Genomic DNA, 26,224 nt, shown 5'->3' with positions numbered 1-26,224 from the left:
TATTACCTTCCTCACTGGCAATCACATCAAATTCTGTCTCAGACCTTCTCTTAACATTCATTTTTCATAATCAGACACATAATTATCCAAACAGGCAATTTACTTCACAGAGTTAGATTTTAAGTCTTCCTAGGAAGCATCAGTGACTACTTTGTGCTTTCTGTTATATTTGCACAAATCTGTAGYAACAGGCTGAAAATTATCTTGGCCCTAAAGAGGCAATTAAATAAATGTGCCATATCACTTAATGRTGAGAACTCTATATAATACTACTACTGCATAATACTACTCATTGCCAATCCACATCCAACCAATCTTTATTCTGCAGATTAGTTTCCAACAAATTCCTGTTKCAAGGTTTCTTTTGAACTTGCACCGAGATAGCCTCACTTCAGACTGCACGGACCTTATTCTAGCAGCTTTGTTCAACACAAGATGCAGACACACCATGTGCCTTTTTGAAATGACAGGAAACCTGAACAACTCCCCTAACTGCTGAGCATTTATGTCTACTCTTTACCTGAATGGGAACATTTTCAATTAAAAAAACACCTTGTTTTTCTTTCAGGAAAATGGTTTATTTTCTGCTCTTCTATTATGTTCAGTTATTTCCCTTTAATTTCCTTWTGCACCTGGAATTAATTTCCATCAGCCTTGCCTTTACAATGTGAATTGCCCATTTAAACTTTTCCTWACTTCACAAACGTCTATTTTCCAATGAAGGCAAGGCATGGCATGCAGCAGTCTAAACGCAGTCTTGCCAAACGAGGATGATTATCTCTCTGGTGGAGAACAGCTCCCACTGGATCTATGCATTTGCAGTGGCAGTGAGCTGGCATAGTGGGTTTATGAGCCATGAAGAGCCTGTCAGTAGCTTTCCTTTGCACGCTAAGCAGCACTCACATGTTTCARACACCTGCCAATAAATCCTGCCCCCAGGTGTGCAGCACTCTGCATTGTATCCGATGTCTCTCACCTTTTACCCTCACCTGTTTCAGCACAGGTACCATGCCGTGTTGCAGCTCTGCTCTCAGCTACAATCTCTCTRTCTTGGTCTATTCATTTCTCCTGTTGGCACAGAATTGCACAGAATAGTTTGGGAAATCTAATCCCTCTAGGACCCTGCTTTCGACTCATCCACATTTTGACGTAAAACRTTAATTATTCATGCTGATTGCAATCTGAAAGCCATTTTTAAGCTCTGCAAACTACACTGCACTGAACACATCACTCTAAACATGTCTTTATTGATATGAATTCTGTCAAAATACCAAGGATATTTTATATCGTAAGATAGTACACAAGATTTTTACTTGCAACGAAGCACTTAATCAGGTTATGTCACCAATGGCTATATAATCTCTTCCTATAAACCTTGCAATTATAGAAAATAAGGGTTTTTAGATTTCTATGATATCAACTGTTTTGTGTATCCTTTATTGCTTTTATTACTGACTGGGTTTTCCATCTCTTATGCATTTATTTCATATAGATTCAAGGCTAAATCAAATAAACAGTACTGTAGCTCATCATTGTCATGTGCCTAGACACTGGAGCAGACAGCACAGGTCTATCCTGGGCATCACACAAAATATCTGGAGACTCAGCAGCTCTAAAACAGGATTCAGAGCAGTCACTGYAAGTGGAACACATCCAAAAACCAGCCAAGAGAAAAACAGGGCCAGCGAAAGCAAAAGAGATATCACACTGTTCTTGGGGCTACAGTTCTATAAGCACCASGAACTGCTCCAGCAAAAAACTTCGGCTTGAAAGAAAGGCATATCTTGCTCTTGTTAATTGGCAAACAGGGAGGAGATGCATGGTTTGTGATTTTAAGARAGCAGAGGAAGTAAGATGAGATAGATGCAAGGACTTTTCTTTTAGAGCAGGCAGAGAACTTATTTGGGAGAAAGGAGAATCATGGGGTCACTTTCCTCTCCCTCTTGAAAAGGCTTAAGCCAACATCTCCTATTTTCCCTGGGAATACTACTACACTTCATAGCATGATGAATGAAGGAGTACATCTATCCTACTAATACTGCTATTCTGAAGAATTCAACACTTACTGGGTCTGAAAGAAAGCATTAGTGATAGTTATGGCACTGATCTGCCAGCACAAACACCCTTCTCCCAACACTATTCCTGGGCTTTTCTGTGGGTTCTTCACTACTTCACTTATGGATTGAAAGACATGACTGAACACTACCGTTCACAGCTGTGATTTGTTGAGAGCCTGATCYTGTCCAGTTCTGTACTGAGGAGAATAAAGGGGACTAAAGATAGTGCTYCTCAGTGTCTCTTTCTTTCACTTCTGCTAGGGTGTCTTCTGTCTGAGGCAGGAGGGGGAGATGAGAGAGGTGAGGGGCTGTCGCCTACATCCTCTCCTCAGAAAGCAAAAGCAGAAGAGGATGGATGGGTAGATGGAGCCCTATCAGCAGAGCTGGCTAGGCACCCAGTGAAAACGATTCATGTTTCAGCCTGTGAAGAACTGCCATAAAAAACTCATCTTCTGGTGTAAACATCAGCTACAACCAAATTTTCCTCCTAGGGTATTAAGTCCAAGGTATCCTCCTCATAGTGTAATCACACCACCACACTAAAAGCTCACCTAGCAGAGAGCATGAGAAAAATACTACTCTTCAAACCCCCTTAGAAGGTACTTTGCCAAGAAGAAGATTAAATCTCACAACACCAAAAAATTCAGAGGAGAAAGCTGGGCACAAGTCATACCCACAGAACCACTGCAATTCAAGGCTCTAMCATTATGTAAAACAAAGGAAATGCTACCATGAAAAAACAGTCACAGAGSGGTTTGTGACTCACTTTACAAGTAGGCATCAACCACTGGAACATCAGTAACTCCTCCAGTACACACTGAGCTGGTTTGGGCTGGGTCAGTGTTAATTTYCTTCACAGAGGCTTGTATGGAGATAAATTGTGGATTTGTTATGAACACTGAAAACAGTATTGGTAACACGGGGATACTTTTGCTACTACTGAGCAGGGCTTGTACAGTGTCAAGATCTTTTCTGCTCCTCACACAGCTGCAGCAACAAGGAGGCTGGGGACACACAGGGCACTGGGAGGGGACACAGCAGGGATAGCCAGCCCTGACGGACCCAAGGGATATTCCAGTGTCATGCTCAGCATATAAAGCTGGGGGAAGAAGAAGGAAGGGGAAGATGTTTGGAGTGATGGCATTTGTCTTCCCAGGTCACTGTGATGGGGCACTCCTATCTGGTAATGGCTGAGCACCTCCCTGTCCATGGAAAGTAACAAAGGAGTTCTTTATTTTGCTTTGTTTTTGCACACAGCTTCTGTTTTACCTATTTAACTGTCTTTATCTCAAATCACAAATTTTCTCACTTTTCTTCATCTTTCTCCCTCATCCTGCTGCGGGGGAGTGAGCGAGAGACTGTCTGGGGTGCAGTTGCTGGCTGGGGTGACACAATGACACCTGTGGACAGGACTAGGCACCACGGCTCAGGAGTCCTGGATGGATCCGTGTGGACACTTAAGTGAAGCAATATGATTTGTCTTTCAGTCATACCCCAGCTTATCAACTAGAGTTAAGTCTCATGCATCACAGCTCAAGTTCTACCTGAAAGCCAAAGGTAGGAACAGAGAAGCTGTCTTCCTGTCTTCACCCCAGCAAGTCTTCAACCCATTCAACAAGAAAAAACCAGAATTGAAGCCCAGGTACCTTCAACTCCTAATACATCCTGATGAAGAAACAGCACATAACATTTTTTCCTGCACTTGTTTCAGCTTGCTAGCGATTGAAACTGTCTTCTGGAAGGAGCTTGTAATGATTACATTTTCATGGTTGGATTTATCTCTTACAGCAGCCTGAATTGCAAACGCTATTCAGCTGCCAAATATAAAAGTAGCCCAAGAAAAAGATCCAATCCACGGAAGCCCATGGTTTGCTGCTCACATTTCGATAGGTTTCTGTTACTGGGTGACAATTTTCCTAACTGCCATATGGACAGAGGAAGACACAGCTGCTCACATGGCAAAGCACCTTGGCTCTGCCAGTCCTCACTGGGAATCAGGGAAGTCCTCCACCCTTCTAAAAACAAACCACTAGTGCAAAAGGTTAGCTGCTAATTTTGAGAAAGCCCGGAAAAAATATTTAAATGCTTCTAAATTTCTTAGGGGATTTCTGATGGACTAAATGATTCCTGATCTTTATCTTTAGATCTTCTTGTAAGTAGGAATATCCAGTAATTTTACTTTATTTTACTAAAAATGTGTGCTTTAGAAAGCATACCTTCATATTTTTCAGAAACCTGAAAGGCATGTCCTCTTATTGAAAGCAATCCTATTTAGAAAATGGCATTACAAACATTAAACTTCCTAAATACAATGGTACCATCTCACCACTATCMTAAAGATAAAAAATTGACTTTTTAATTACTGTAATGRCTGGGAGAAAAGAAAAAAAAATACCATATTTAAGTGCTAGAAAGTTCAAACCATTCCCTTGTAAACTCTGTATTCCTTTCCTTTGGAAAAAGAAAMTTCTATTTCTGTTCTTTAAAGAAGTTGATAAGAAGTTGGCCAAGAGGAAAGGAGTAATTATACCAAGTGGYACATTGATAATGAGCATAAATGTGAGTTTAAAAAATCTCCCTCACTAACAACCTAGCAAAAAAACATGTTTAATTGAACTCTGAATGGAGACAGTCTGTACCCATGTTCAGGAATTTACAATAAGTACTAAGCACTTTTACTTTGAGCTCCTAAGTGCAGCTACATATGGTCTTTGCTGATTGTCGTTTTAATTAGAGCTTTTTTGTTTATTCAAATCACAGTTTAGACCCTTGGCTGTGGTGAAGTATCTGTTTAGGCCCCTATAGTAGAGGCTTGAGTTTCAAAGATGAATACTCAAAGGGGACAAAAATGTTCTTTAAGGTCATGCATAATGCATGGTAAGTTGCTGGCTAAAACACACTGAGTATTTCCGTGTGGTTTTCATACCTATGATTTCACTTTTTTTCCCACTATCTTTATTAGTATTAAGTTCTAGGGCGTCTCGTGGCTGCTGAGCTCTGCAGGATATTGCTATTGCTCAATAGATTTAGAGGAAAGTCTCTGCTYTCTAAAAAGCTGCTGCTGCCTTGAAAGCCCATCAGGTGATCAAATTGGTGTACTACCTAAGAAATGTTACAAAGGAAGGACTTATGCACRTAGCTTCAAGCTCATGAATTATTCTGAAGCCAGCAATCAGAAATAGATAAAAAATGAGAATGGGTTTAGATCAGAGCTAGGGCGAAAGATATTACAGGGAACCAAGAAAACATGATCATAGAAAAAGCTCTGAAATACTTACAGATGCTTTATGCTCTAAAATAATGCTAGCACAAAGAAATGAATGAAATTCTGTTTGTAGCACAGTGAACAACACAGGTCACAAGGAGTTGGATGACTTAACTCAAGCCATTTAGTGACTGATCAAAGCTACTAAAAGGGTCCTTTCCAGATTGCAAAATTTACTTTAAGAAAAACAAACTGGCAGAGAAGACATCACAACGTGGTTTGTGACTGAGTGCTTTCCATTGTATTGATGGAAAATGATGTCTTTCTGTGGTGTTTGAGACAGGAACAGTGGCATGTTGTGAGCGGCAAATGCAAGCAGAGCACTCCAGCAGCACACTATACACAGACAACTGGCCATGAAATTTGCAGCAAAGTTCATTTTTCAACATMATGAAGATAACCCTGATAGGCATCTGCACAAGGTTCCATTTCAGACCAGAAGAAGGATGAAATTCAACCAAACCCTGATATTTCTTACAATTAAAACAAAGTGTTCTTTTTTCACCCCTCCACTGCTGGTACTGGTCAAGTAACAAACTGGTGAAAACTGTCTTGSCTACATGCTGAAAGTTTTCTTCCGAAGTCATCAAGATTCTGCTACAAAGCAGATGATAAAAACAACCACCAAACCAAAACAACAAACCACAACAACTGCAATATCAGCCTTTCTGTGCATTTTTTGACAATATAAATGACCTCCTTTCATATAACCTATGGGAAACAGGTTCTGGATGACATGCTACAAGTGTCACAAATCCCTTGCTGTAAAGTCAAATGTCATATACTCTTCCCACTGAGCTGGAGTATTTGCCCCACAAACCTAAAGCTCAAAAACCTTTTTAATTAAATACAATTTGTTTGAATTCAYGAGTCAGAGACTGTCTTTAGCCATGACATCTTGCTGGGTACATCAAGTTTTAAAAGGCTTATGGTACTATTCATAATGAAAAATTTCTCAAGCATTTAGCTACAAAGGGAGGAAATAAGAAACAAAACACGTATATGACACATAATGATATAAACGGAACTTAGTCTATGCAATAATAGAACATGGAATTTAGAACATGCAATAATAATGCAAAAGTCTGAAATAAATTAATCGTATTTCCTGCATCATGTTCCTCCATAGGTGAGGAACACCGTTTGCTTGGTAAGCACAGGGAATAGCTGCACTAGCTCAGGGCTGCTAAATTCTAAAAGTAATGTCCGTCTTTATATAGCTTTGCAATTTTTAAAGATTTATTTAGCTCTGAAGGCTGATGATAAGCAAAACAAATGAAAACAACCCCAAAGAAAAATACCACAAAAAAGTACRTTTATTAAGCCTCTGTGCAATGCCAGCAAATATATTAATGAACTGATGCCTGTCTTGCTGTTCAGTGAACTGACTGTTCTGCCAACTTGAGATGAATAAAAGAAAGAAGCATCMGTTCACTGGAACTACACGATCTCCCTATTTTCTTTTAGGTTTATGGATTTTTGTGCTCAGCATGAGCACATTGAGCTCACAAGGAAAATGGCATTTGACTCGGATGACACAAACACATAGAAAACCAAATGCTCATTACTGACTAGAGTCAAATAATGTAGAGAAAATGCTGCCCTTATTTAAATGAGGCAAGGAAACACATACTGAGCTCTAGCTTGCTTATACATGTGACTCAGGGGGTGGACTTTGAATGAGAGGAAGCTATAGAGCTGAGCCTCATGMGCCCCTCCTTTTTTTACCATTTAGGTGCCATGTCCAATTCTCTTCAATGGCTGCTAGAGAAGCCCAAGTTTGGCAGCTACAGAGAGCAGTCAGAAATTGCTCTTCTCTATTCAGATGCTGGAGCAGGCAGCACATTCTGTGTTAAGTGCCACAGCAGATCTTTAGAAGACAATATCTCACCCTCATGACTATAAACCAGCAGACAACTATTTTGGGGCTGTGAATATTAATGAAAGCTTTATTCATCTCACTCTTCTATTTCYCAACAGGGTGCATGCAATTCAGATTCAAACAAAGTTTCACACAAGTCTCTGCACCTGGCTTTCCCTTCAGGGTGAACCCAAATTTCAAACCTATTTATCTAATAAAATCAGTGTGCTAGCATAAGGAAAGTGTCATGTTTTGCTGGTGTATGGGAGAAGAGAGATGAGGTCTTTCAAATACTGGTTTCAGGTCTGGTTCAAATAGCTTCCAGTGTCCGTCCATCCATCCATCCATCCATCCATCCATCCATCCATCCATCCATCCATCCATCCATCCATCCATCCATCCATCCATCCATCCATCCACATGTCTTCTTACACTGCTGACCGTTCAGTCTGTGCATCTGAATTTTTATCAGCGTTGACATTTTAAGCAGCTTGGAAAGCAAAATGGGAAAGATAAGATTCAATAAAGCACTACAGCAGCGTGACACACATACTTTTATATAAGTTCAATTTTTGAYGATACAGAAGAAATAACTTCTATTTATTTTATTTATTTACTTTCTTTACCAAAAGCAAGGTTGATAGAGTCTCCATGTTAAAARTAACATTGGAGCTGCAGACATACTGTGTCAGATAGTATCAGAGTATTGGAAATGTCTGTAGTAACTGCACCCAGTGCAAGGAGTAAAGAGAGATAAAGCCGGTGCCATAATCCTTAAGACGTGCGCTGCTGACATGAGGGACCATGTCTACAGTTCATATGGATGTGAATATATGGACCACCACCAGTTTCTTCACTTTGGAGAAACTTGTTAATACATAGACAGTAGATGCAGTAGACCACAGTGACATTTCCAGGCCTGGCTCATTTGTCAGAATACAGTTAATGAGCATTGTAATCATTTATCTTTAGATCTCCAATGCATTCAAGTTTGCTTACCAATATTTCCATCTGTTTATCCTTGAATCTGTATTAAAAGGTTAACTTTCACCCAAGACAACATTGTGTTGCAGCTGAACATCTAGTCTACAACTGAAGAGAAAAACTAGTTATCAAAATTCCTATCAAAACTTAGATTCTTGTTTCTTGCAATGACCYGATATTCTTAGTATTTTCATCATTACACTTCTACACTTCCAGAAGATTTGAAATATCATTAGTCTCTGCTTTTTCAAACAGATAATCAASTTCTCTTACGAGGCAAGGTGAAATAATTCTCTGCTACCTAAATCTCCYGAGATAAATTAAACAATTGGATCAATTTTAATTTTATTCCATGCACTTCTACTGCACAAAGCCATTAGACTAATGGCCTGAAAGCTATCATGCAAGAGATGACAGAGGGCAAGATCCTTCTCCTAAGTAGTGATAGGGGAGAGTGTCTACTGAACTGCAGCAGTAAATCTGTCATCTGAGCCTTGGGCTGCACAGTCCAGGGCAGGAGGAAGGAAAGGGAAGATTTGAAGTACACCTTACAACCTTTCCAAAATGACCCAATCAATAGATATGCTGGGCTCTCCCTGCACAAAAGGCTGTACATCCTCAATTGCAACCCTTGGGATTCAGAGAGTCAGTAAGGCACAGAGACTGAACAGCTCTCCCAGTCAGGGGCAAGGCAACGGGCACAGTAATCACAAACCAAGTTACACAAACCAAGGTCTTGGAGCCTGCATGCTTCTCGCCCCAGTTTATGTCCTGGTTAGCACACTATAAATCATAAATATGCAGAAACCTGCCCTCCTCTTCTCTCTGGACATTTTGGATGCTATTTTTTTTTTTTTTTGGGGGGGGGGCGGGGCGGGCATTGGGGAAGGCTGGGGAAATGTTTGTCTTTTATTCCTGAGTCGTATTTTCAAACCTTTAAAATTTCCACTGTCTATGCAGAGGAGATATGCAGAGGCTGTCATTTGGTCTGGTCATCTCTTATTTGTGGTTTTTCTCACTAGGGATGCAGAGCTTTCGTTCAGGGAGGAACACTGCTTGCCCAAGAGATCTCTTCCAACAGCGCAGCTTAATGCTGGCTGATGGGCACTGTGATCTTGGGCATGTTTCAGAAAGGGTAGTCTGCACATTACCAAGCCAGAATGGTAATGTCTAGTGGTTCCAAAGAAACTACAGCAGGTGAATTTATAGCCATTGGTTTTATATTTGATTTAAATTATTTCAGTGCTCATTGTTTTTCAGAGCAACAGAAATAATTAATCTTCTTTTGAATCTAAGAGTTTCATCCAAAGGTAAAGGCTCTGCTAGATTTGCCTCATCTTCAGTAAGCTTGACCTAAAGCCAGAAAAGTCAGCAAGAGATGACTGTGACATGATCAAATGTTATCTTATTCCTCTCCACCCAATCCTTTCGGAGACAAGGAGACTAAAAGCAACAGACCAGTGAAGATTCATGTCACTTCACAAGAGCAAAAAAAACGACAAGAGGACAGTTTTCCACCTCATAGGGATGGCAAGAACATCATTATTTTCTGAGAAGCGTGCAAATCAAAGTCACAAAGGAAAAACAGGGCCTCCATGTGTGTCCCTGCTTCACCCTTTTGCAGCCTTGCTGCATTCATTTAGATAATGGCAAATATCAGAGTACCCTCCAGGTTCTAAGAAAGCCACTGAAACACACAGACAAAGCTGGCTTAACCACTGGACACTCTAGAGCTGCCTTTCAGCTACACCAGTCCCCTGATGCTGGGGTTTGGCTAATGGATTTGGGATGGTGCGTGATCCACGGGACCTGGCATGATCCACTAAAGAGACTACAAATATATCCAATTAATCTCAGACATCCTGGCAGACTGTTAGCAAGATGGTACTGCATTTACTTATACTGTGCTCTTGAAATTAGATTCTGGCTAATTGTGGGCTGAATAAGGTGTCAACAACAGGAAGCCAAATTTGATATTGTCTGATTACAAACAAGAAGATCATTGAGGATACAAAGGAATAGCTATGCATTTACTACCAGTCACTGAAATAGATCAAGAAACAAAATCCTACGGTACAAAAATTGATGTAGAAAGCCTACCTCCTTTGCTGAGGGAGCAGCAATGGATGAAAATGTTATAAATACAATAGTACACTCAAAGATAGGTTTTGCTTATCAGTCAGGGAGCCCATAAATGAACTCTGCTCCTTTTAGTGACCTGATACATAAAGAAAAGGCAAAGAAAAAGAGAAGAAAGGAAGGGACATCACATGGCAGAATACTGAGTCTTCTGACCTCTTCCCTATATATCCAGTATTTCTCTGCTGTTTAGCTTTCACAGGCAGTGACAACATCAATGAATAAAATTCCAATAATGGTTGTAAAGTGAAGTACTTCTATCTCATTTTCTTCTAAAGAATCTCAAGTTCCAAAAAACTAAAAAGCCAAATGAGCAATCACCCTCTAAGAAAAATATCTCTAAGCAAGTAAGAAGTAGTTAGAAAAAACAAAACACAGAAATGGAACCCAGCTGCCCATCTGGGCAGGGATCAAAGCATAGAACAGGACACAGGGGTGGTGGATGTAAAAAGGGGCACAGAAAACTGAGCTTATTCAGCCAAGTTGATAGCAGTTTTGAAGTGCTTTGGTAATAGCAGAGTGCAGCAAGTACATGGCCCTCCATGATCTATTCCACTATCCACATCTTGCCCCTTTTAAAAAAATTGCCTCCCCACTTTACACATGGAAAATCTGTTGCCTTTTATGGTTTATCAAAGAGTTCTGTATTATATTTTTGATGTATGTAACTTGAAACAGAAGACTCAAAACCAGGCATATTAACCAAAATGGCAACAAATACTCAGTTACATACAGGAAAACCACAGTATTGTTTACATCGTACTTGATGGCATTTTATCTTCTTTTTTGARGTTCCCACAAGCAAATTATTTTTTATTGCATGTTTGGTGTTGCTCCAATCTTTGCATTTAAGAAGCTTACATATACCTTRGTTCCCAGACAGAGAACAGAATAGTAAAATTCTATCCAAAGATRACAACTGAACTACAGCATCGAAAAGAGGAGAAAATAATAAAAGGAGACAGAACTGAAACRGACGAGCCATCTGCTCTCTAAAGACCTGAAGAATTGAGGTGTCCTCTTATCTGTGTCMTTATGTCAGCACTGTGCAATAAAAAGGAGGGGGTACTGAGCCAYCGTGACCAATTTCATCATCTTTGTTGGTTTTGCTCCTAACACTCCTCAAATCAATGAGAGAGATATACAGAATTCCCAGAAAAGGAATTCGCCCATAAGGACACAGGAGTTTTCACTGGAAAACAAAGAACTTAGTCATCTGCTTGCATAAGCTTGATCCAGTTTTGTGTACATTTCTTCTCCTCATACTATCTAATTTACCAAAGTGAAGACCTTGCTTACTACCTATATTTTTCCAACAGTTCCGGTCAATAATGTAAATTGTATTACAATTTTGGACAAGACATCTTTCAGGTTGCTTCAAAGTAAGCCTGGAGCTCTGCTGGGTGACAGCCTATCYGAACCTAGCTATAAATTTCCTACTGCCAGCACAGTGTCACTTGGAATGTTACACAATTGGTTTATTTTGTAGCCAGCAGCTTTTGCTACAGACAGTTTAATGGGATATGAGTTAGTCACTACAGAGAGGCATGTGAGCAGTTAATGACCTGCTCCAGGCTTGGTGATATTTCTTCAGCTTTATTTTGGGACATAAATGTCCCTTGCCCTCTTTCCCCATCCCTTTTATTTTCTTCAGCTGTAGACTAGACAACTGAAGGAATTGCCAGTGTTTAAGGGAAGGCTCACATTTGCTAGTCTTGGCACATAAGCCAGGGGAATGCCCTCTTACAGCATAAATTGACCTTTGTGTTCCTCTTCTCTTCCTCCCTACTCTCCTCCCTGCCTGCAGGCCATGCCCAGCTGCAGCAGCACTAACAGATCCCTGTTAGTCTCTGACCTCAGGCCTGACCCACAGGTAAATGATGAATTTTTGTTGGTCCCGGATGCGCAAGACACAATGACGGGAACAGAGTGCTGGGACTTCACCCTCTTTGCTCCTTAGTAAAGGAAAGGTAAAGGATTGTGKCCTGGCTGCCTTGGGATTTTGCCATCTGGAAGTTACCAGGAGCAGGCATCACACCTTCCTCCTAGAAGGCACATTTATTCTCAGCCTGCAAAACACAAGGGCTTGTCTCTTCCAGGGCAGAAAGTGATGCTGGTGGAAGCAAAGTGGGCCAGCAGCTCATCAGCAACCTGTTGGGATGTGGAGCATCTTTGCTTGATCTCATCAACTTTCTCTAGCATAGCACCATAATCACCCAAATCAAACACTACAGAGTTCAACTGACAAAAATAAACCAGTTTTTTCTACGATCTGTTCTGCAAAGCAGACATATTTCACTCTGCAATGAAAGCCCATGCCTTTTCCCCTCTGCGTCTTTTACGGTAACTATCCCTCAGGGACTAAAGACATACATTGCATAATTGTATCAGCTGTTCAAACCTCAAACATGTTTTTCAGCTTCCCAYACTTGATAACAGAACCAGGTACACCATTTTTTACCTGCTTTTCCATTATACATAGTCTAATTTTTTCACTCCAAAATATTTTACAATTTTTGACAGGTACCATTGKAAAAGACTGTAATGCCTCATAGCAACATACTGTGCTCACTCCGCAGATGATAATGGAMGAGCAGTTGCCGTCTGAAATAATGCGAGAATTAGTGAAGTAAAACTTATTTTATACACACATCTTGCAGGGCTTACAGTTTGTCTAGAGGATAACTATTTAATTTAGTAATTACTTTTGTGGGAAGCAATACAATTAACTCAGAGACAATCTCTTAAGTGATGGTAAAGTAAATGTTCTCCAAGTTCCCAGTTAAAAGAAACAAGTATTCAGTTTCAGGCAGGAATCACACATTCATACACACACATAGGCACATGCTCAACCATACACATGCTCAACCATGCTCCCATACACAACCCTCARCTTTTTCATTTGGAAAAGATATTAATCTGGAAGCTTGAGGAGAAGGGCAGCAGCAGAAAAACAAGTGTTGTAATTCCTACAGCAATACTACCTTAGTCCATGGTGATTTTAATGCATTTGTAAGATCTTAGAATCATTTCTGCTTAAATAGTAAAACCATGAAGTACAGGAGCACATAATAAATAGACTGAATATCAGCTCTGAAAGAAACTTTTCCAGTATGTTCATTCTTAATATTATTTGTACTTCYACTACACTTGAACCTAAAGATCCTAAAAACCTCAAGCCCCACAGTCCTTGGCACTAGGAATGCAATTGGCAGGAGGCAGTCCTTCCCTTCCCCCCTCCACTAAAGGACTCATAATCTATTTACAGACCAGCAGGCAGGTGGAAGGAAATCCCACTATCTCCATTTTACAGACAAGGAGCTTGGGTATGGAGTGATACACATGATCGACACGCCTGAAGTTGCCCAGAAGAATCCTTGAGCTAAGAACCCTCATGTCAGTGATAAAAAAATCATTTGCTCTGTGCACTCCCTCTCTCCCAACACACTTTTAAGTAACTGCTTTCCACTTAAACTTTCCTGTCAGATGCTATGCATAAAACCAAGTGTCCCACTTCAATTGTTCCACTCACTCTTTCTGTTAGGTCATTTCTCTGTGTATTTGAACCCTCTACAGTTCTTTCTAGCCACACTACAGTAGAGGTACATCTGAACCATGTTCCAGAGCCAAGTTCAGACTTCACTAGGACACTGAGATTTGCAGTCAGTTTTCAGTATATGAACACCTTAAATAAAAACCAGCSAAGTGTCTTCTTCATTTACTTGTTCCACTAATTACTGTTCTCTTGTTCATTCGTCATGTCATCTGCTATGACCCAGCACTGTCACAGCCCTCCCAGAGAGTACCAAAATAGGCACTCTGAGAAGTGCTCTGTACATACCAGGAGATGWTTAGCATTGCAGTGCACCTTGATCTGTTGTAGTTCTAGCGCCTTCTGCTCTACCGGTTTATCAGTCATTCCCTTACATTTATGTTCAGAACGCAATTTCATTCACCTTTATGCTTCTGAAATTTTCAAAATGCCTTCACTTGTGTTGTCTCCTCAATTCTTGTCTGTTTCCTCTTGGGACTTTTGCAAGTCATCACCATTCTGCTTTTCCCACTACCTTCCTTGCAGCTCTCAGCATTCAGAGCTCAGCCCTAACTGCTCCTGTATTCCTGGAGGTGACTCATATATCTTCACACTTGACCTCTCCCTCTTGGTTTGGTCCACCATGTCTGATTGCCTCTCTGGCATCCTGTCCTGAATATCTCATGCCACACATCGTTCTTCACTCACATCCAGTTTTACTACACTTTCAACACTGTTTCTATTATTCTGTCACCCAGCCTTTCAGTATGGGTACTTTCAAAGACCTTACTCACTGTTTCCTATTTCGCAACTAAATTAGCATTAAGTACACCCATTCCTTTCAGTTCAATGGTTAAAGCATCTCTCATGTCCATCTTATTACTGAAGCCTCCTGCYTCTATTTGAGCTCCTCACTTCTTATTTTTTACCTCATCAAAATGCTGCATCCACATCAACTCCTTTTACCCTTATTTGAGCGAGCCCATCTGCATCTCCAAATTCCTTTACCGATGTCTCTTCAAATTACATGACCTCCCTTCCAAAACAGCATATRACTCAGTACCTGCTTCCATCTTTTCCTCCAGTTTCACAGCTATCTCTTCTACTATTCTCGTAGTCATGACTTTTGCTAGATTAGGTGGTGATCTTTGAAGGATTTCCCTCAGTTTCAGAATAGATTTTCCTTCTCCTAGCGTAGTAGTATGATGAAAATGCAGAATAAGACAATGACTGGAATGACTGGACTCATAACTGGATTTGGAGGATATTTCAGCATTAAATCAATGGATCCCCCTGATTTGACTATGCCATAGGGACTGAATCCAGTACACGGTTCCAACAAATACAAWAGTTGTTTGGATCACACAGGACATTTGGGTATACTAGAGCCAGCTACAGGCCTGCAAGACCATATATAAACTATACATAATTTGAATAAGAGGGTGTGGGTGTGCACATTGCAAAGGGCTGTGCAAAATCCTATTAAAAAGTAGTAAGTGGTCTCCTTTCTAAGTTGCTCTGTAGGCAGCGCAACTGTGAGGATGCACGGACATCTTGAGATCYCGACAGGTTTCTCTGTATCCTAGCAGGTCAGATTTTTACCTGAACTGTCTGATATGATCACCACATAAWTTCAATTCATTATATCATCCTTTCCCCCCAAACACCAAAAAGGTCTCGAAAAGGTATTCACTAAGAAAAAAAAAACAAAAAACCAAAACAAAAAAAACTCCTGGCCTTTTTCAATGCTTAAAMATGTGTCAGAGTCAAATCAGTGAGTGTGCCCAGGCAGCATAGCTGGCACTAAAGTTCCTTTACTTTCTGAAAGAAACYCATAGCTGTGCATGCTGGTGGGAAATAAAAGATTAAGGCTGCACTGGTATTAGATACCTTTAAAATTATGATCTTAAAAGTCTGCATGAGGCAGAATGAAATCCTACCCCACAGAAAGAGGGGGCAAAAMCCGACTGATGACATGCTCTGGAATCCTGCTGCTGGGAGCCTCTTTGCTCGATTCTTTGCCTGTCTGGGGTTACTGGATTATCTCCTGTCAAGACGCATAACCTGCCCTTGGAGTATCTAATGGTTTGAAGCTAAATAATCAAACATAGAAAAGGAAGCAAACTCCTTAAATCCAAAACTATTAGTCTATTAAGAGATACAAATAACTGGAATTATATACTCATATGCATCCATGCGTACATGTGTGCCTTAGAAGGGAGGAAAGCGTGTTCTTTTCTTACTGTGCTAAGATTTTAAGTACAAGGTTCCAAAACAAACCCCAGCAAAATATGTTGATGCAATTGAGTTTTAGGTCCATTCAATTAATTTAAGAAAGCACATTTTTTATAAACGGCTTCATTTGCTTTTAAGGATGAATAAACTACACTAATAGTGGAAAGCAACTACTACTGCTGGACATAGCCTTTCATTTAGTATCTGTGGGGCTTGCTGTCACTAGYAGCATATAAGAGGAAAGGAAACACTCAACAATTTACATAGCATTCATCAGAGTCTTCCCTCTGCTGTAGTGGCATAAGCAGAAAGAGTGCTTAACCCACTGTGGGTTTCCAGGCTTCTCAGGCTATCTTYTCCCTTTTCACCAAAAGCAATTCTGTTCAGCTTTAGCTGCTTTTTAATCAAARGAAACTATAATCACACTAGCAGGATGCTAATTCTGAAGAGACATTAGTAAAACCATGGTTGCTTCATTAAACTGCAGACCCATAGTTGACAAAGAACCATGAGATCCCAAATAATATTTTCTTTTGCACAGAGCAAATGAAAGCAGAGTYGGTTAATTAAAATATTATTATTAATAATAGTAATAATACTAACCTTAATGACAAAAGCTGAAAAATGAAGTTGCAACAACTACTAAGAACCTCAGCTTAGAAAACAATAACAATTTCATATTCGCATTTATCACCTAAAAAGTCTTTCCCTGACCTTCAGAAAAGGAGATCTGCCTACCACATCAGTTAACAGGGAGTCCAAAGTCGACTCCTAAGTAACATGTAAATCCACACAGCAAAGCAAAGTAATACAACRTTGCACAAGAATGTGGGGTAACATTTGTGAGGCTTTTTGTTGCCTGAATGCTTCTTTGCTGCTTCTAGTTCTCAGCTTTGCATAATTGCTGACTTTGGCAAAATCTAAAGAATTTATCATTGTGGCCTTCAAATATTTGCATTCCTAGAAATACAAAAAGCATATACTTACCTGTAGCAACACCTGTGATTGATTACACCGTCACTCTCTGAATACCCTCTAGAGGTTTTGCTCAGTCCCAAAAGGAGAGGGGGAAGGGATGAGAACAGTTGTCTGAAGATCACTATATTAATTCCAATAAAAATACAAATTCCCCCATGCATTTGACAGCACGATGAAAATCACACTAGCGGTATTCCTGATAAACCAGACCTTCCAGATACTCAGYTGAGTCAAGCAAACTATTGCAGCACGACAAGGAAAAAGTTGATGTATCAAGGCAAAACCCCCTGATTTAAAATTCATAGGAATGGAAACAAAACACAATCAATACAAACAGCAATTTCTATAGCAACTGGGGGGAAAAGGGAAGGAAAAAAAAAAAAAAAAAAAAAAAGAAGAGTTGGTGCCTTAACTGTTAGCACAAAGCTTCTGTGGCAAATGAAGAGACCTGTCCCTTTTAGCATCTCCCTGATCGACAGGCTGAATCAGTGCCCAGCGCATTCCTCCCGCGCTCCCTTTCCTCTTTCCGTGGGATCTGTGGAGGAGCAAGCCGAGCATCCCAGGCTCCRACGAGAGCGCACACATGTCCGCGCACCCCCCAAGCAAGCACAAGCGCTCCCCTTGCCTCGCTCCTACACCCACAGGATCTCAGCACTCACCGTCACGGGCTTCTTCCCCGCGACTGCAGTTGCTGCAAATGTGTTTGATCTCCTTGCCTATGTGATACTGTATCACAAACGAGACATTGTTGTTAGTGGTGGTGGTGGTCTCCTTCAGTGGCTTCATCCTCACTAGATAGAAAGCTTTCTTTTTAGGTTTCTCTCCACTCATGCCTGAAACCGAGCCCTGCCTGCAGCCAGCAGAAGGAAAAGCCAGCATCCCAGGCTGCCTGGCGTGCGTGCAATCCGCCATCCGCTCCCGCTCGCCTCGGTGGTTAGCTGCCACACACAACAGGGATGAAGGGGAGGGCTGGGGGAGAGGGGGAGGCGGGAGGCAGAGCAGGCAGAAGCGCTGCCTGAGCCTCGCTGCCTGCCCTCCGCGACCCCGCTCCTTAACCAATCCCCCGGGCTGGGCTGGAGGATGCTCAGCGTGTCCCCGCTCCGAGCCTCTCCCTCAGCCGCGGGAGCCGAACACATTTGGCGGCRCGGCGGAGCCTGGCACACCTTTGGCTACCTTGCCGCCTGCGAGCAAGYAGGAGGCAGAGCCTCCCTTCGCTTCCCGCTCCCGCTGCATCCCCTTCTCCCATGCCTTCCCCCGTTCCCGCAGGCCCCCGAGCGCCCCGCGCCGCCCCGGGCCCTGCGGGATGGCGGACACAGCCCGGCTCTGCCGGCGCCGCGGTCCTCCGGCCTGGAGAGCGCGGCAACAGGGGCGGCAGCGCAGCCCGTCCCGCGGAATTAATGGTGTACACACAAAGAACTGTCCGGCAGCGAGCTGCAAACCCTCCTCCCCAGCTCTCCATCGTCGGCTGCGGCTCAGGGGACACAGGGTCACTCCGCTTCAGCTGCCCCAGCGAAACCAAACCCCACCCGCTTTTCATTCTTGATTTTTCTCCCCCTTTGCTTCTTATAAAAGCCAGATAACGTGCTTGATCTGGCTCGCGCGGGGCTTAAGAGGGCAGCTATTGGCAGCGGCTGGCACTGCCTGGTGATTTTGGCCCAAGARCCCCTTCAGGGGCACTGTTCCTCCGCGGCAAAGGCTGACCCCCAGTTTGTGACTGCTTATCTGGGCGATGAACTTGTCTCCCTTGCCTCCTGGCCATACTGCAGCTGCTGTAGAGAACAGCCTGATCATTCCAGGCTGCCCGCATTTCCAAAACTCCCCCAGCCTGAAACGGATTATAATTCCCGGCCAGACACACTGTCAATCCCATCTGTCCAGATGTCCCCAAAATGCTGTGTGTTTTCATGGCATGGTAAACAAACCAAGCTGCCCAACCTGCCGAAGCAACAGCTCAGGACAGTGCCTGTGACRCAGAGAACGAGAGGAGTGGAGGTGAAGATGCCTGCTTCTTGCAGGTTCTGGGAAGGAAAGCCTAAAGAAGAGATGATAYGCTCAGCTATTCTGGCTGCTATTACAGGAATGTGAGTGCTGGTTCTTTAAATCTTCAGCAAGTGATCAGTTTGGCAGGCACTAAGTAGAGAGAGTGCAGTTGGGGCAGACGAAACATGGCAAAGAATAATGCCATTCTCCTTATTTTTAGCCAAAGTSCTAACTCACTGGTAGAAGAAATCCACTCATTCTGCAATTCTTTACCATTTCCACATATTGTTGTCCCATGTTTTACTGCAACAAGAGGACAAAACAGCCTTGATTCTCTTCAACTACACACGAAACAGTCCATGAGACTTTTGCCTAAAGAAGGTGGAGCAGAAACTCAAGGATTCGGTGCCATGGTTTACTATTTTCTGAACTTCACACATGCGCGCACACACACACACACACACACACACACAGAGGCACACAGAAGATGCATACAATGAAACTGCTGACTTACTAGTTCTGTGTCATTTTGATGCAGGTCTCACTTCTCACCTGGCACACCTGGGACTTGAAATCAAATGTAAGGCTTTACTTTTCTCAGCAGAGTTCACAAATCAGCCTAGGTGCTATCAGATCTCACAGAAATACAGACTGAAGCAGGCTTTCAGCAGAATTATGCTGTTTACCAAGCCACACAAGCATCCTACACACTGGGCTATGTATATGGGTTTATGCTGAATAGAGTCGGTCACCTCAGGTGATGTATTGCCCCAAAGGACTCGATTTTGCATGTGTTGCTCATCTATAATTCTCATCTCCCCATTTCGTATAAGTGGTAGGAGAACAGGGAATGCAGAATTATTCAGGAATAAGCAGGYGAATTCCCCAAATGCACATAGTGTGTAGTTCTGAGTTAATGCACTGAAAAGCCATCACTTTGAAGGCCCGATGCAGAGATACTGTTYGCTATGTTACACATTTAGAAAGTAAAGGCTGCGAAGAGTTTGACTCCCCATCAGTCAGACAGCAGGTCAGACACTCACAGTGTAATTCCCTCTAACTTATTCATTGCCTTTGAGAACACCTTCAGTTTGGTTGTGATTCAGAAAACAATTAGGTGAGCAGAAGACATGATCATAATTCACCTTCTGAACTTGCTTAGAGTTCACAGCTGTCACTGGTACTCAGCAGTGCTGCATTATGGAAATGGATCAGGAGAGRAAAGCATATTCAAATGTCAACTTCCTCGAATTTGGAAAATATGAGTGTTAATGAAATGCAGACTGAACTCAAAACTGGAATATCATATCTGATGTCTCAGGGCAGTTTTGGGGTGTTGTGCCTCACCTGTCTTAAGAAAGCAAACTAGAGTTATACATTCAGCAGAGCTGAACACCAGCAGAGCTGGTTCTGTAAGGCAAATGGTCTCGTAGCTCAGGAATTGGGTAACATTTAAAACATGAAAAACTAGGTCAAGTTGTCAGGCTTTTGCAGCCTCCCTCTGTGACCTCAGACAAATTATTTACAATGTCGTGGTATCTCAGCTCCTTGGCTAAAGAACAGTGATATTGATGCTTTGTTTTTCAGACAAATTTTATGAAAACATAATCCAAGGTTCTCTAAAGGCATTTTTTTTATCACAGAAGGATACAGACTTTTCAATACAGAGACTTACTGTTTACAGCAAAATGAGAGGGGCAACAGGAAAAACATGTTCCATCAGGCTTAATCCAAATGGTTTACTCGCTCCAGACTTAAGTTTTTTTATTTCCCGTGATTTTGTTTCAACGGTATTTATCCCTCCTCTTCCAACTAATTTTATWCTAAAGCCATAAGATGCAACTCAGATCTGAAAATAGACTTTGTATCAAAACACTGCATTTTTATTGATTCTGCTATTATTTCTTCACCATGAACAACTTTTAGAGAGGGACAGAAGCAACTTCTTTCCCAGGCAGAGGCTAGAAGATCATCATCCGTGTTCTAGTCCAGCCTCACAAGTAYTCCATCATGACAAAGAAACAGCAAATACTACCAGAACAGACAGTTTTTACAAGCAGATCCTAGGAGACTGCAGAAGCTTGGCTGCTCGGACATATTTGTGGATGATTGGGAATTAAATAACTGGTCCAGTGAGTGAATTTACATGATTTCATAGAGATAAGAACCCCAAATTATCATGGAGAAAGACCAGTGCATTTTTGCTTGCAGGTACTATGTACTTTGAATGCACACAAGCCCTGAAGCCATCTGCTAGTATGTCTCCTGCAACATGCACTTTGCTATAACACGCAAATTGCCTTTATTCCTAAGAGCCGCCTTATAGAGAATCTGAATTGGCCACAGCTCATAAAACAAAAATATGTTTAATTATGATCTGTTTAATTATGGTGAAAGCTGCCGCTGCTGATCAGTTCCAGGACAAATAATGTAAAATGAATGTACTACAGTAGTCCTGCAGAAAATGACTTCCTTTGCCTTGTTTTCAAAAATAAAGAAAAAAAAAGGTCTAATAACTCTTTCACTGCCTCAATACACAGCTATAAATCTTGGCATAATTTTATTGCACACTGGACAACAAAAAATCAATKAACAGAATGTCAGATAATTCATTATTTGACAGAGAATCAACAAACTTGCATCCKATTCCCAGCCTGCATTTGCTTTTTCTATAAGCTTGGGAAACCACTGGTAACTTCAGTTCTTTCCCTGCTGCAGCCTTTGCCATTAAGGAGAGTGCCAGTTCCAYTGTCCATAAAGAAGAAATGAAAGCAGCATCCCCTTTAAACAACTACTGATAGTCCTTACTTGCATCAAAATCTTGGATGCTTGACACTGTCATACCATTTATTTTTTCCTTGACCATGTCTTCCCATAACACAGATCACTTGGCAAAGAGTCTTTTTTTGGGACACTTTGCCCTCGAAGAGGAGGCAAACTTTCAACAGCATTCTCCATACCACAGAAAAGAAGATTTCCTCTTATTTCTTTCTCTAAGCTGTGACAGTGCTCAAAAAGCCGGTCAGGCCATCCCAGAAGTCTGCCCTACAGCCCTCAGCTGAAAAACATAGAGGTTTCTGTGTGGGCAGGACAGGTCTCTCCCGCTTCCAGAACAAATAGCTGGACAAGAGAAATTGTGCGGAGGCCTCTGAACTTTGTTTCTTTAATACAAATTGAAGAGCTGTAGTGTTCTCCTGAAGAAGTCACAGCTAACAGAATGGCACTGTCCATGTGAAAATGCAAGACAAATGCAAGTGTAACAAGGCAGCATTACTTCTTCTCAGCAGTTTAGTTTTTCTAACCAAAACACCATGATTCATGTTTTACAGTCTATTTAGGCAGTGATGTTTTTATGGGGAGGCCATGTTACTTGGCAATATTTTATAAATATTTTCCTTTCCTTCCTATTTCCTCTGCTCATGGTACTACACATCCCAGTGAGAATAAAAAAGGGATAAAAGATAAATTAATTAATTACCAGCTGCTCTGGTGATTAATGCATACATTGATGTTGTACTACACATACTGTTACAAACTGATCAGCTTGGAGTAAAGAGGGAAATATGTACAATTTGATCCACTGACTACAATACAGGAATCAGCCCCTCACACACTACTTTCTCTGGTAGCATCTTCAATTTACTATAAAAAAAAAATGCCCCCCCAAAACACCTCAGGACAGCTGACATTTGTCAAAGGAGTTTGCTGCCAGGTGGAGAATATTTCTATTTGCACGGCACAACTCAAAGCTGGCTACCCAAATATTTTCTGTTTGCCAGGCAGTTAGTGCAGCTGGAGGACTCTGGTCCATGGCCGGGGCTCCAGGGTGCAAGGCTGACAGTATTTCTGCTTACTACATGGCACATCAGCAAAACTGGCAGKGCAAGGAGGAGGGAGAATCAGCCTGAGACTCCAGCAGGCCAAAATAGAATATGACCTTTTTAGTTTTGCAGCTATAAACACATTCTTAAGCAACAATCACAGCTACTCCTGGCAGTCTTCAGCCCAAGAGAGCCAGGTGATGAGTGCTGTACAAACAAAAGCAAACTGAAGGAAGAAGAAAGGACAGAAAATGCCCCTTCCTGGCTTTCCTACATTCAGCAATGCTGCCAAAGTATCATGTCTCATTCTTGCTTTACCTGCAGGGCTCTCCACATCCTGTGCACATGCTTTGCTAAGATGGAGTTCTCTCCTTATTTAGGAGAAGCCCTGCTTTATTTCAATGTCCTGCCATATGGTGTGATGAAAACAAGCAGAAAAGGTTACACATAAAAACCACATAAGCTTAGGAGCACCTGTTTGCTGCAAAAGTGAAGAACTACTGATGGCAAAGGCCTTCTAAGGATAAAAAAGAATATGTCATTCTACCTAGCAGGACAGATGGGAAGTTGCTGAGCTGCCATTTGAATGCCCAAACATCTATGTGCAATTAATGCCCAAAGGCCTGATGAAGCTAAGGGTAATCATTAGCAATGAACCTCTCTGGATTTCTAAAACAGCTGAGCAAGCAACCATTAGCATTAKATGATGCTGAAAGGAAGACAATCTTTATACTGAAATTACAGGTGAAGCTCTTGCTGTAGCAGAGCTTACTGCAAGCCCTAGCACCAGAGCCATTAGTCACTAAAGTCCTAATAAGATCATTACCTCCCATCTTACAAAATTCACTCTCACTTTTTGTATCTAATTTTGATGTGGCATGCCCTGCAATTTTATGATCGGTTTGGTGCACATTGCACATCCTGCATAACTTTTGGAGGATTGAAAATGGTTTTTGCCTTGACCATAGACACAGGTTAGAGTAAAGGCATGAATTGGGAGTCAGTAGCATCCCTGCATGACCTAAACCAAGAGTTCGATATAGAAGCTAAATTGAAGTTAACAAAAAGCAGCTCCAAAAACCTCACTGAAATTAGAGGATTGCAAACAAAGGAAGAATCTGAATTAAGTCCTGCATGGCCAATTTAGTAATTCCATTTAGGAAGGGTCATATTTAGCTTCAATGTAAGCATATTCAGCCCTTAYAGACCGCAGACTGACACTGATAATTGTTTTCCCCATGTGTTTGAAACTTTTTGGAATGGACTCTATTAGTAAGATTCACAAAAAAATGAGGGCCTGACCCAGTGCTTATTCAAGTTAACATAAACCCAAAACATAACAGCACTGGTGACTTGAAGACTCACATYGTTGCAGCAGCTTCCTTACTACTTATTCCCTGCTTGACACTGAGAGAATAAAGTATGATATACACTGGATTTTCACACTCTACACTGCCCCAAAATCCCCTTTTTTTTTTTTCTGTGCATTAATAAAGAAATAGCTCCCCACCTTCTGCTTTCCTTCCATCCAGAGCYGTCTTACATATATATGCAGAAAAATATTTTTAAAAACCTCACAAAACTAAACCCACAGGCAGGTATCAGGCTGCATCTATAATTCCTCACAAGGTTCTGTTCCCCCACAACCTGCTAAAAAAAGCTCAGTGAGAAGAGAAGTCAGAGTGTGCCTGTATGTGAGTACCTGTGTGTCTAGCAAGCCCCTGAAGGAAAAAACCTGAGTATGACTTATTCTTGTCAGAAATGCTTCTAGACAGGAAAAAGGGAGAGGGAAGGTCCAGAGAAGTCTAAATCTCTAGAGTAAATAAAGTCAGGTAACTGGACACCTCTGGAAGACAAACAGGCAGAATTGCTCCCTCGTCGTGGGTTAGTTTTATACTGCTTCCTACAGATGTAGAAACCAGGCACTTATGGTTTTGTCGCTCCAAGAAAAAAAAAAAAATTCAAGTGTTTGAAAAGCAAAGCAAAGAAAGCAATAAGAAGATTCCAGAGCAGCACATTGCGATTGTTTCGTAACAAGAACCCTAATTTGGACAAAATCAAATGTTTGATTTAAAACACAGTAGAAGAAAACACAGTAGAAGAAAACACAGTAGAAGCCCTGGATTTACAACATGCAAAAGAGAAACCTGAAACTCGATGGAACCTATCAAGGTTCTACTTTGATAAACCTGTGACTTGCGGCAGCCTTTTCTGGAGACTCTTGCATGTAACAAACACTCAGTAAACCAGGTCACAGTCATCATCCCTCAGGATGCCCTATGGTTTTCTCACTGTTTTTTTCAAGAATTGCACTTGTCTCCAAATAAGAACAAAAGAAACAATGCTGAGAAAAAAAAATCTATTTTTTATTGCTAGTGCCTGGAAATCCTAGGTGATCAACTTCAGGTACCTGAAAAAATCTCAGTCTTTCTAGATCTGCCACTTGGGATATCCTGAACCTCTATCCCTTTTAGAATCTGTGGGATAGACWTGAATGCCACAAAATCCCAGAGGTCTAGGGACCTAACTTTCCATTTCCTGTCACAACCACTCAAGRACTGAGCCATACACAGTGCTCTGTCAGCCCTGGCTGCAGAAAGGTCTGAGTCATCTGTCTTCAAGGAAAATTTAAGAAAATAGATCAAACTGAACTTCCCATCACAGGGAATTGCAGTGAAGTCAATCAGCTTGCATGAGCATTGCTCTCAGCACAAAGTGCCCTCACATTTCTGTCTACATAACTAATCAAATTAATTCCTGATCATATCAAATAGCGTGGCTTCCCCAAGAATGTACAGACTAACACTCCCTGCTGATAATCTTTACTTATAAAAGTTGCTCCTCAGATCAAAATTATGGAGAAGGATCACTGCAGGAATCTTCGTTGAAGTAATACATCCAAAGTAAGAACGTGGCTTGAAATTGCTAGATAGACCAAAAGATTTATTTCCAAGCAATTAAATGGATAGTTATTATCTCAGAAACTCTCTATTGGCTACTGGGATCACCAGCCTACAGCAGACAAAGTTACAATCAGCACATAATAGGGATGACTGGATTTTTTTTCCTTTATAAATGACTCATATTAAGTCTGTTACTTGCAGYTCAGAACAGTTTACTTGAAGGTCAGGGATACTACTGTGCATGAAGAACATTCATTTAGGGAATACTTCCACACAGAAAAGGAAAGAGCAAATGAAGAAGAATATGTTTGACAGACTTGGTCCCAAAGAGCTCATTTGCAGTTACACAGTTATAGACTCTTACCCAAACTTTCCAGGTCAATGGCCTGGGACTTGCAATGTCTCTTGTGTGCCACCGGGGCAGCCACACAAAACTAATGAGTTTTCATTTCAGTTTTTCAGCTCACTA

General features: G+C 41.5%; 1 protein-coding gene across 3 annotated transcripts in view; it reads right to left on the bottom strand.

Moving 5' to 3' along the window:
* The window catches only part of PHACTR1 (phosphatase and actin regulator 1), a 304,815-nt gene that overhangs the window by 129,545 nt on the left and 149,046 nt on the right, over nt 1–26,224 (bottom strand). Inside the window, exon 1 of one of the 3 annotated variants that reach the window (XM_057370451.1) lies at nt 17,711–17,963. The exons of the other annotated variants lie outside the window; for them this stretch is intronic. Within the exon in view, the coding sequence (XP_057226434.1) occupies nt 17,711–17,963 (253 nt within the window). Of the gene's footprint in view, nt 1–17,710; nt 17,964–26,224 lie in introns of those variants that run through there. 3 annotated transcript variants of the gene reach the window in all.

This window comes from Malurus melanocephalus, unplaced genomic scaffold (genome assembly GCF_030028575.1).
Source record: "Malurus melanocephalus ecotype Western Australia unplaced genomic scaffold, MMel_1.1 scaffold_126, whole genome shotgun sequence".
Lineage (NCBI taxonomy): Eukaryota > Metazoa > Chordata > Aves > Passeriformes > Maluridae > Malurus > Malurus melanocephalus.
This window is presented reverse-complemented; position numbering and strand designations above follow the sequence as displayed.